General features: G+C 38.2%; 1 protein-coding gene across 4 annotated transcripts in view; it reads left to right on the top strand.

Moving 5' to 3' along the window:
- Positions 1-12,775, top strand: part of Fgf12 (fibroblast growth factor 12) — a 559,190-nt gene that overhangs the window by 341,304 nt on the left and 205,111 nt on the right. For all 4 annotated transcript variants that reach the window (XM_021209134.2, XM_029544609.1, XM_021209133.2 and 1 more), the window contains one exon: positions 3,914-4,024. In XM_021209134.2, the coding sequence (XP_021064793.1) occupies positions 3,914-4,024 (111 nt within the window). The remainder of the gene's footprint in view (positions 1-3,913; positions 4,025-12,775) is intronic.

The raw sequence follows: 12,775 nt of genomic DNA, 5'->3' as shown, positions 1-12,775 counted from the left end.
AGAGGTGGCTTGCTGTATTTTGAGTTTGGAATGCTTTTTTTTTTTTTTTTTTTTTTTTTTTTTTTTTTTTTTTTTTTTTTTTTTTTTTTTTTTTTTTTTTTTTTGTCAGATGAAAATTCTATTCATAGGCTGTGGAAATGGCTTAGCTCCAGAGTTCAAGTAGAGAGCATTAAGCTTGGTAGCATACGCTCATAACCTTAGCACTGGAGAGGTGAATGCAGGAGGATTTTTGGAGCTCATTGGCATAGACTACTTAACAGGTCCAGGCCTGTGTCTCTGTTTCAAGAAAAGATGAAGGCAGTGGTAGCTGAGTAACAGTACTTGAAATTGTCCTTTGGCCTCCTCACTACTCCCTGTCCCTATCTATCTATCCATCTATCATCTATCTATCTATCTATCTATCTATCTATCTATCTATCTATCTATCTATCTATCTATCTATCCATCTATCTTCTATCATTCTACTCTCTCTCACACACATACCCGGGTACACATGTATACACACACACACATATGCATGCATTCCTACACATATGAATACATACATACTATGGGGAGGGCAGCCTACTCATTCCTCAAGTGGCAGTGGTATATATGTCAAACATCAAATTAGTCCATGCTTCGGGGGTCATCATGCCTCTTTGCTTCATTCATCTAATATCCCCCCACCAATATTACTCCAATGTATGTTTCATGCATAAGGCTAGGTGCTCCCTGAGAGAGTGAGCGCAGGCAAAACTCCACCCCCATCTCTTAGGTTCCCAAGCAGAGACTGACAAAGAACATGTTTGTAAATATACACTGAATGCTTTATATACTGAAATGTGTACTAAGTATTTAGTATTTTTGTCAAAGATACTAAGACACCCTCTCCTCCCACATGTCCCTCACTTATGCTGGCCCCTTTCTGGATGGGCCACCTTTTTTTTCTGGAGCCTAGAAGGGCTGGTAGGAATTGACAGAACAGAATGGGGCACGGTTTTACCCATGGTCTGTACAGCTTGCAATGGCCTGTGCTGGACTTTGGGCATGCTCAAAATAGATGTGCTGGTCTCTTGTGATATGTCTGTGGTGCAGGACATTTGTGTTTTTAGATCATCATATAATTAAGCCTCCGATCCATGTCTAAGTCCTCACAGCTCTTGGCACAAGGAGGTGGTGTAAAGGTCTGATGCTCATTATTCTGAACAAGAGTTACCAACCTGAACTCCCGGAGTCCCAACAGGGGGATAACGTCACCATAGCAAAAGCAGGGTTTAATTGCAGATGGAGAAAGAGGAGCATGAAGAAAACAAACAATAACTTGCAGGTTTTAATGAGCAAGTTGCCGTGCATCTCATTACCAAAGAAGCCCAGATTTCACAAAGTGACCTTAAACTTATCAGAAAAACATGGACTGAGAGAACGCTGTCCCTTTCTTTCCCTCTGTCATTTTCTGTCTTTCTGTCTATGCTCAGTCTACCGTTTACATCGTACCTTCCCAAGTTCAGCCAGTATTTCAACAGAACAGACCCAGGAGGCCTGGAGTCTGCTCTCAGAGTGCTGTCTTCCCCCTTGTGGCTTCCTTGGTTTTCATAGTTGAAACTTTATGCGTTAATTAGGATTTATAGGCTTATGGCGTTTGCTAGTTCATACTGTCACACAGTCATCCATTGGATATTCTCTGGAGTTAGAATCTGAGTAGTTCTATGTTTTTTTTTTTTTTTTTTTTTTTTAATCCAGGTGAGAAACTTGAGACCCAGATGACATATTGTTGCTCCAGCCTCCTGGAAACCTGGGGTTCTCAGATGGGTCTTATGTCTCCATTCAGACCTAGAGCTGAGTGAACCTTGCCAGAAGTCTCTTTCCAACCATGCAGCCTCATCACAGATAGGCATAATAGCACAGATATGTGTTATGTAGCTGTGTTTTTCTCGGACACAGCCTTGGTATGAATGTAGGGTTAAGTGGATCCATGGAGGATAAGCATTGAAGACAAATCCTGTCACACTAATGTGACAAGAAGCAAATCATTGAAGGGACCCAAGGTTCACTTTGTTTGACTTCTATATTGTATTGATCAGGATATTTAGATCTACAAATTAAAGCATTTAATTTAATTCAAGAGGATAGGTTGCTAGTCCCCAGAATTCATGGTTTTAAATTCAGCTCTGTATTTACCCCTCGTTGCTCATTTCTCTTTTGTTTCTTAGGACACCTTGATGCCATACACATTACCCTGTGTTTTCAATTATGACCATCAAGTATTTACCAGATTCCTGTTAGAACTAAACATCATTGAAGTGTTCAGTTTGCCTGGTGTTTTCACAGAAAGAGGAAAAAAGAAATTGTTAGCACCATTGATTGAATAAGCACAAAGGCTGGGGTTGATAGGCATAAATTCAGTGATTATCCTTCCACAGACACCATCCTCAACTTCAAAACAATTCTATGGTTTCTATCATTTGCTGCAGTTTATACCAGCAGAGAGAGCAATCGCCTTTTTCTCTTATGTGTTGTGGTTCTGCTTAATATCAATCTGGGGCTTCTATTCCACCTTTGATTATTCAGTTCCCAGATAAAAGACACAAATTATCTTTAATTTTTAATAAGCCCTAAACAGCACTAGAGCTGGGCCGATATTTATCCTCTATGCTATTTTGTCTACTTTCCAGCCAATAATCCCACTATATGATTTGCCACATGTCATCTGGCCTGCTCTTATCTCCAATTAGCCAACCCACATGGCTATTATTTTAAGATTCTTACCCCATGGTGGCTTCTCTACTTCTGTCTCCCTCATGCTCTCCTCATATCCCAAGGCCAGAAACACCAAGCCCTGCACATCTCAATTCTGTGCACCTATGGGCTGTAGGCATCTTTATTCACCAATGAGAAATAACTTGGGGGCAAGGTCACGTAGCCTCATTTGGGTCTATGTGTGGACTCTTTCGTCTGTCTCTGGGGGCCAGTCAGGTCTTAGGGACCAATATTGAGCATTACAATATAAGCAGCATCAGAACAACCCACTACACTTATGTTTTATGAAATGATTAGAGCTGTAAATATCTTAATGTTTGTCCAGCACCAGAGATGAATTGATGGCGAGCCCATAGCAAGCAGCTTGTTGCTATGGGGATCACCATAATCTACAGCTTTAAGGAAGGTGTAAATATTTATATTAGCTGATGTACAGAATTATACATGAGCTATACAAAGGATTTTGATGGTTTAATTGTATAAAATGCTTAAAAGTGAGGAACATTTATGTGTGTGTGTGTGTGTGTGTGTGTGTGTGTGTTTAAGGAAATGGTGAAGATGCATTTTTCATTTGTTTGTTTTGTTTTGCTTTGCTTTGGATTGGCGAAGTGAGTTTGGCCAAGCCTCTCTGTGATGAAGTGAGTTTGGCTGGCCCCTCTGTGGTGAAGAGTTAGTAACTGAACATCTCGTCCCTCCACAGTTTTGCTTTTACTTGTAGATCTTTCTAGCTGACAGGTGTCTTGGGACCGGCAGAAATGAAAAGTCTCTGAGGCCCCAATTATGACACCAGGAATCTGGGGGTTATGATGGTATTTTTTCCTTTTCAGTTATGCTGAAATATAACCATAAGCTCGGGGGGGGCATCTTGCAGGAAGATACCATATGTAGAATAGGGGACAATAATTCACTTTTTAACGTGTCTATATTTCTAACTATAATTAGCTTTAATATTTACTTCCATGTGGTGTGTTGTTTCAAAGTATTATGGCTCTGCCTCTAGGAAGGAGAAGAGCACAGCTATTACACTAAAATGACCCCCTTCCCAATGCTAATTTCAATATTTATGACATGGGCATTTATGCATTTAGTTACAGAATGTATTTAACAACTTGCAAGTGTGCACTTTTATAAACAAAATAAAAAAAGCAAATAATTATTTCATCTTGTCTTGCAGAACCCCAGCTGAAAGGGATTGTGACAAGGTTATTCAGCCAGCAGGGATATTTCCTGCAGATGCATCCAGATGGTACCATTGATGGGACCAAGGACGAAAACAGCGACTACAGTAAGGAACGCCAGCTACTTGCAATGCAGTGCAAATAGAATGCGTGGCCCAACACAGCCATACTTGATGATCAGTGAGCTAGACTTTTCCCTTTTCCATTCTTGCAGCTTTATTCTCATATACTCTACAGAAAAAAAAAATAAAATAAAATCACTATATCAGAGAGGCTATGCACTCAATGAGAAGGTAGGAGCCTTGGAAGATGTCCAGTCGTCATTAGGTGAGAGGGCTTTCTCACTGGGCTGTCTCTTGTCGGAGTGATAAATGCTCACAAAAATAATAAAGACCTTCTAAGACATGATGGCATTTAACTCTTGGACCCAAGGGATAAACAAGTTCTAATTCTCAAAGCCCCAGTTTTTGGTGGAAAACATTACTTCTACAGGCAAACACTGAACACGGTAGACTATTTCATTTGGTTAAAGACAAAATTTCAATATAACCATGACAAATCACACCATTAAATGTACACACACACACACACACACACACACACACACACACACACACATTAGTAAGAAGTTAGTAAAGACAGGTAGATAGAATATGGACTTTAAAAACAACCTTGAAATAAAGGTTACAAATATTAAAGATTATTTTAAAAATCTCCCAGAAATAACCATTAAGCAGCAGAGTTGACAAGTTCAAAAGCAAATATAGTTCATCAAAACACAAGAAATTGTATTTGTGTTTTTGGAGACATAACAAATGTTTCAGAGGTAAGACTAATGACTCTAGTCATTTCTAACTTTCCCACAATCACACAGGTGCCTCAGGCTAAATTCCTAGTTTTCTACAGTAGTGCAGGGTGCCATATTGTTTTTTTGTTTTTTTGTTTTTTTATAATTTTGTCTACATTTATTACCAGGCCTGTAATATTAGACATATAGTGAATCAACCCAGTGTGGTAGGTGCATGAGTATAATTGAGCCTTAGAGTGAAAAAGCAGAAAGAACAGGGGTTGAATGCTAATTCTGGCTGAATTCAAGAGGACCCTGAACCATATGAAACTTTTCCTCAAAAGAGAAAGAAAAGAATCAGAGGCGCATAGTGTATGCCAGTTAAACATCCATCCAATGGTTTGTGATTCCGTCAGATTGAAAATTTCTCACACTTCAATAGGTAATTTAGGAAATCAGATATTTTATAGAGCTGTAACTCTTAAATTAACCATAACATTTGAGGAAAAATTCAAAATCCTAAAAGCGCTGAGACGTTCCTGTCCACCCCCTTTGAATTTCCTTTGTTTACTTAATATTGTATGCTACAAAATATGAATTACAATAAAGAAAGACTTTATTATGAAGACTCTCATTCCACTTTCTCTCCATTCTTGGCAAAGGAGTTGATTACTTTATTGTGGTCTGCACTGTTAATTTGTACTTCTATGAATGCATTCTCTAAGTGGTTCAAGTTTTCAATTCAGGCAAGAAGAATGAAGAGCCCGTATCCCCTGAATCTGACTGTTATCTATTACATCTGCATTTCAGTGTCTGATTGGGGGGGCCACACTGACAACACAGTCAGGGAAGCACATAGCTGTGACACTCACTTTAATGATGAGCTACCTCTAGACCTCACAAGAGGTCACCCGAGAGGATAATAGCAGCAGCATCTGTTTTCAACACCACCCAAAGGACATTTTTAAAATGGAAAATGGGACCATTTATATCACCTACCCTGGGGGCATTTTGGAAGAGGTTGTAACAAGACTGAGAGGGGTAGAGGAGTACTTTAAAATACTGTCTTCTGGATGAGACATGGCCATGGTAGACATGAACACTCAGCATACATGACAAGAGAGGCACACAACTTTCTATCTATCTATCTATCTATCTATCTATCTATCTATCTATCTATCTATCTATCTATCTATCTATCTGTCTGTCTGTCTGTCTGTCTGTCTGTCTGTCTGTCTATCTATTTTTCTGTCTATCTATACACATATATTTACATAATATAATTCATGCATACAATAAAAAACATGTATCACCAAAATGCCTGATACATATGCACTGCACACATAGAGGAAAACTGATTATGGGTTCTATCAAATGCTTATAGAAATGTTTTAAACTCACAAATTCATACCATTGTTTTTAAGTTAGATGACCTACGGTGCATACATTTCAATAAACTAATATAAAGACAATTGAGGAGTATAAAATCTAAAGATTACTATACATTCACTTGGATATCAGAATAAAGGTTAATTTAAAAATTCAATATATTTTAACCATTTGTTCAAGAAGAAATTATGCTTTCCTTGATTATCAGGCATAATAATGTCTCCCAATTTGACTTTGCTTATTTAGAAATGATCTACTGTAGTCATATATTGGGTTTTGAATGAGCGAGCTTATTTGGTATATATCAAGCCAAAATAAAATAATAAATATGAAGTGATAGTTATATAGATAGACAAACAGACAGATATATAGGTAGCAAAATATCAGGGAAATACCAGGCAGAAATCAACCAGGAAGGCCCCACTGAGGTAATCAGTTAAGGTTCTAAGGAGAGTACGTTTCTGACAGAGCAGAGGGTTCCCATGGGTGGGGTTTTCTAATGAAAGGGGAAAAGAGGTTGAGCAGAATACATTTTGGACAATGGAGATATAGAAGTGGTAGGGGAGAGATATTGTAGTTTGATATATCATACTATATCAGATTAGGTATAAATAGTGTGGCTTTGTGAAATTCTCAATAGTAAAAATAAAGTAAAAATAAACTAAAAAGAACAGATAGTAATAAATAGAAACATATAGACTTAACACCATCAAATCAGGAGTCATAATATCCCAGAGAAACTGGGACATTGAGACAGTCAACTTAGGTTCTTGATTGAGTTTTCATTCCACAGATGGATTGTCCAAGACTGAGCTCCAGTTTCCTATAGCCTCTGCAGGACCTTTTACATCATGGGATAAACAATAGCAACATCTGTCAGAGATGGTCCACCTTCTAGCCCTTCTCAAGGACATGATGCTTACACTCTTCGGCTGCCTTATTTTCTCTCTTCCCCCTCACACGGTTGAGAGGGTGCAGCCCATTCCACCACGGGGCCTTGGAGACACTTTGAAACAAATATGCTTAGGCTTTGAAACTGAGGAACAATTTCACTTCTAGAACCAGCTTCTCTGTACATTCAAGCAATGTGTGAAAATTTACTAACATACTGTATATCGCATATACAGTTTAAAATTAGCTTTTTTTCCCTGTTTAACTGTATGCTTAAACCACTCTTCATATTACCTGACATGGTTTAAGCTTTTTAAATGTGAGAGCATTGTCATATACATTTTATATTCTGTTATCAATTTTATTATGGTTATGTGACTTTTATAGGTAATACACTTTATCTAAGCCACATGTGTATTAAAGGTGCTCCATGATGCCATGATGTGGATCTTGCCTTAAACACATGAGTCTTTGGGGGTTATTTCTGATACAAAATAGCATCCATTTTACTCCTAGTCTTAAGTCTCATGGTCATGTAGCATATATGTTGTTATTTTATTATTTTTATCTTATATACCAGAACACCCTCCTTTATTGTATTTACAGTGGTCTGTCATGCATAGTAGACATTCACTGGGAGATGGATGGATGGATGGATGGATGGATGGATGGATGGAGAAGTGAGGTAGTTGATTGGGTGGATAGCTGGCTGGATATGTGGGTGGTTGAGTGGGTGGATGGATGGATGGGTGAGTGTCTGGGTGCCTACATGGATGGATGGCTGACTGGCAGGCAGGCAGGCTGGCTGGCTGGCTAGATGGATGAATGAGTGAGTGTGTGTGTGTGTGTGTGTGTGTGTGTGTGTGTGTGTGTGTGTGTGTATGGATGGATGGATGGGTGGATGGTAAACAGGTTTTCCAGTGGTTGGCTGAATACTTCTCCCACCAAGGTTTACATTGTATTTCTTTAAAATTTTATTCTATTATTTTGTGTGTATGAGTGCTTTGCCTGCATGTATGTCTGTGTTCTATATGCATGCACTGTCCTCAGCAGCCAGAAGAGGGTGGTGAATCCCTGGAACTGGAGTTACAGACAAGCTGGGTCCTGAGGATGGAATACACACCCTCCCAACGAGCAGCCAGTGTTCTTAGCCACTGAGCCAATGGTCTAGCCCCAGCTTTGTTTTTCAAAACAACTTTAGACTTTAGAAAAATTAAAGTAGTTGTAGCATGCACCTTTGTATTCACCAAACTTTCTCTAATAGCAAAGTTTCATATAACAGCAGAGCAATTATCAAAACCAGAAAAATACGCACCCTTACAACACTGTTTACTGGGTTACAATGTTTATATAGATTTCGCCTATTCAACTAATGAACTTTCTCCTAATATCCTCCTTCCACATATTTTAATAAAATGTTTCAAATGAAATATTAATTTTATATCTCTTCATAAGTGGAGATTAAGGATAAATAGTACCTGAGAGATACTTAAATTCCACTCATGCTTATTCATAGAAACAAATAGATAAGTCTTTAAGTTGCTAACATGTCTGTTCTTTCTCCACTCTGTGTGGGTGTCGAGTAAAGCCAATTGATTGTTTGAAAAAAAAAAAAAAAAACAAAACATCTTGTTACTATTAGCATCTGCCAGAAATGTTTTGTTTGGTTCATAGGCATCATTAGGTCCAAACCAACTTTATCAGTACATCTTCAGAGAATTGATGGACACCTGCTCTTTTGTTCATGGAGAAAAGACTAATTACATGTAATTAAGTACAAAGCAATTTTTTTTCCTGCAGTAGCAGATAAGAATCACTACAAATGTAATGATAACGAAAATGCAGGACTGTGTTGGAACACTGCTACAAAAAAGAGACAATTGCAGCTTGGAGGGTATTAATAGGAATATTTTACATAGAATTTAAAAGCCCATTATTCTGTTTCATAAGTTATCATAGTTGATGAATTTGAAGAGGTTAAAATGCTGGAAAGAAAATAACGATGATACTGCATTGTCCTCATTTTGCTGAAAAACACACAGAGTACCCTCTGACTGCAGAGTGAGCAGCATGCTAAGTTGGTGTAATTGTAATGATGAGTGGGGACTCATGCTTTACCCATCTGGGAAGAGGGGAGAAGGTGATGGAAAGCCCTTTGGTGTGGCAGGGAGAGGCAAGTGCTGAAAACAGCCTTCTGGGTCTCTTTCAGTCCTTTCTTTCCAGCATTACTATGTGAAGGAAATCCAAGTGTCACTGGACAACATTATAAAGGCACATGAGCACTTGCAACTGAGAAAACGACAAACATTCCAGGAGCAGCAGGACTAACCCTGTACCTAGATGGTCTTGCTGCATAGTTGCATGTGGGATGTGAACCATTCCACAGGTACAGTCATGCAAAACCCCTGGATAGGTCATTGAAGATAAAATCAAACTCACTCAGGACTCAGGTCTGACCACTAGCAAAACAAGGTTGCGATAGAAATGAGAGAATTGGTGCTTTTCAGTTCCTGCTGGTGTCACTGCTGTTTATCAAGTAAAGCCTTCTAGATAAGACTTGTTAAGATAGCAATAGACTCAATCTCACTCTCCTTCCTCCTCCCCCACTTTAGAGCATCCAGGTTGAGGGAAATCCAGTTCTCTGAGCCCTTCCCAAATCACCTACCACAAACAAACTCCAGTCTGTCTTTTCTTCCATTTTCTTGGTCAGACTCTGAAGTTCTATCCTGGTACACATCTTTGGTGCTTGATATAGAGTTATTAAACTCAAATTTGTTAAAACATGGATGTGTTTCTGATCTTCCTTGGAGGGAAGACATTGTCCAAGAGATGTTTTCTGCTGCCCATTCTCTTGCAACTGGACACAGTCTTGCTATTTTTTTCCTGCTGTGTTCTCTGACTGTTCCTCACTTGCTTTTCAGTTACTACCTTATCATCTTTTAAAATTCAGAATATATATTTGACATCTTAATTTTTTCATATTAATACACATTTCACTGGAATAACTTAGACACCTAATGTGTGGGCTAAAGAATTGGCTCAACCTGGTGGATAGTGGTGACACATACCTTTAATCCCAGTACTTGGGAGGCGGAGGCTGGTACATCTCTGTGAATTCAAAGACAGTCTAGACTATAGAGATAGTTCTTGTACAGCCAAGGCTACACAGAGAAATCCTCTCTCAAACAAAACAAAACAGAATTGTCTCAGTGGGTAAAGCATTTGTTGTGAAAACCGAAGGCCTGTTTCCATCCTCAGAACTCCATGTACAAGTGGGAAGTAATAGCATCTGTGCACATCTGTAATGCACACATGCATATAAACTCACACACACATGTATACATACCCAGATGCATACACACTCACATACAGGCATGCAAACACACACACAGATGTGCATATACACTCACACAAACATGCATACACACATACATACAAACTTGTATACACATTCATACATACTCACACAGATGCATATACTCTTTCACATGAACACACAAACACACACACACACACACAATCCCTAGACTGAAAAATCAGTTTTTTGTTTGTTTTAATAATGCATATTTCAGGATTTTTACAGATAACATAATTAATTTGCACCCCTTAATTCTGTTTTTAACATTTAACATTTCTCTATCATAAATACAATTATAGTTTTTAGATCAAATAAAGTTTTAACTTCATTATGATAATTTTCTTGTAAAGAAACATAATTCAGAATGGCCTATATCTGATTATTTTTTTAGAAATCTAATTGTAAATGTAAAATTTTAGTCATGGTTATGTTTTCTATACAATACCAAGCATATGATGTTTTGATACTACGAGTCACAAGCATATAGACATAGCCAAAGCCAGCAGGAGCTCATCCTGCTCAACTATGAACAGAAACAGGAACCAAATGGTTGTACAGGGGAAAACTGTTGACAGTTCTTTTGAGGGAATCTTATGTATCTAGTTACAAGGCTATAAGCTGCCTCCAAAGTCATGAAGACATTCACCCTCCCTAATGGGCCTTCTTGGCCCAGACCTTCCTCATTCACCTGCTGGAGCACATTTGCTACAGTTCTTGACATGGAAAAGCTATGCCACATCTAATTTTGTTTTCTAAAGCCATCTGTATTTGAGGACTATGTCATTATTTCTTGTGAAATTATACCTGTAGGCTAAGTCGAAAGAGAGTATCCTCAAGCAAAGCTTTTATCCCTCTAAGTGGCACTATAGCACGTGCAGGGCTGTCACTCTTCTGGGCTGTTACTTCTTTGTAGCATTATTAGGCATGACCCTTAGCTTGCAAATTCATGTACTTGATTGGATATATATATATATATATATATGGAATATATATATATTCCATATATATATATATATATGGAAAGAACTTTGCAATCTGATTTTGAGATTAAGAGGCTAGTTCTGGTGTTTATTTTTTAAAATGTGTGTATTTTTGTTGTTATTGTCATTGCCTCAATACAATATTTGTGGAAAGCTGGAACAAGACGCATGTATTCCCTTGCATAGTTTAGCTCCTTACATCTACCACAAGGAATAACTCCCCTGGCTCCTTTAGCCTGGATCTGTCACTTTATTCTTGACAGAATATTTCTTTTTGATGGGGAGACTCTTGCTCCAAGGAAACAATTTGTTCAGAAAAGCAAAACATGAACCAGTGAAATTCTGCTCTTGTTTATAAGTGTATTAATAGGTGGGATACATTGGTTTAGAATCTTTAAAAAACTATTTAACCAAGTAGATTCCTAAAAGATATTCCACAAGTAAATAAGAAGTTATCAATTTACAAATCACTGCATTGTATTGTCAAGACATGTGTAAAGACCCCTGCATGTCATGGAGCTGGAATTTGCACCTGAGATCTAGGGCTGAACATGACTGTGTGTCCCCTGTGGCCAGTTATTTAACTCCTCTATGTATCTAATTCATCTGTTCATTAAATGAGAATATACTAGCACTTAGATTTCAGGAATTTTGCATCAATTATCGTACCTAGAACACAGTGGTTCTTAATAAAGCCAATCTATTATTGTTATTTTGTCTTTAGATCTAGAGAGCATGTTTTCTTTGACTGTTTTGGGGGAGGAATTGTAAGCAGCTCACAGACAGTGGCAATTTAGCAGAAGTAGAAATCTTCACGATGGCTGCTGTTATATGAAACAGTTTGAAGTGTTTACATAGGAGGGTATGGAATAATAGTCTAATAGTTTAGAAAATGTGCATCATCAGCATCATGTGAGGGCTTTGTAGGAACATGTATCTTGCAGCTCAACTCTAGACAGATCTGTAATCAAACATAATTTGGAAAAATAACAAAGGACTTAATAGTATAAGAAAAACTGTATGCTTCACAGTCTATGCTTTTGAGGTTTTACATACTAATTCTGTTTTCTTAGAAAATCATTAATTTTTTTCACCTGGTAGAATGGTTAGTGGCATCTACTTGAAAAGATCTAGAATTACCCAGAAGATGGGCCTCTGGCCATGCATCTGGGGAACTATCTTGATCATGTTAATTGAGGTAAGATGACCCAGCCACCTGGGGTGGCACCATTCCCCTTGCTGGGCTCTTAGACTGTAAATGGAAGACAGAAACAGAGCAGCAGCTTGTGTTCAGCCCTCAATACTTTCTGATTATGCATGTGATACGACCAGCTGCTTTAAGCTCTGGCTGCTTTGATTTCCCTGTCATGATGGACCCTTACACTGGGCATCAGAGAAGGCTGTTTCTTCCTTAAATTGCTCTTGTCAAGGTCTTTTGTCACAGCAACATTAA

Source organism: Mus pahari, chromosome 12, assembly GCF_900095145.1.
Source record: "Mus pahari chromosome 12, PAHARI_EIJ_v1.1, whole genome shotgun sequence".
NCBI lineage: Eukaryota > Metazoa > Chordata > Mammalia > Rodentia > Muridae > Mus > Mus pahari.
The sequence above is the reverse complement of the archived record's forward strand: the minus strand, read 5'-3'. Positions and strand labels throughout refer to the sequence as shown.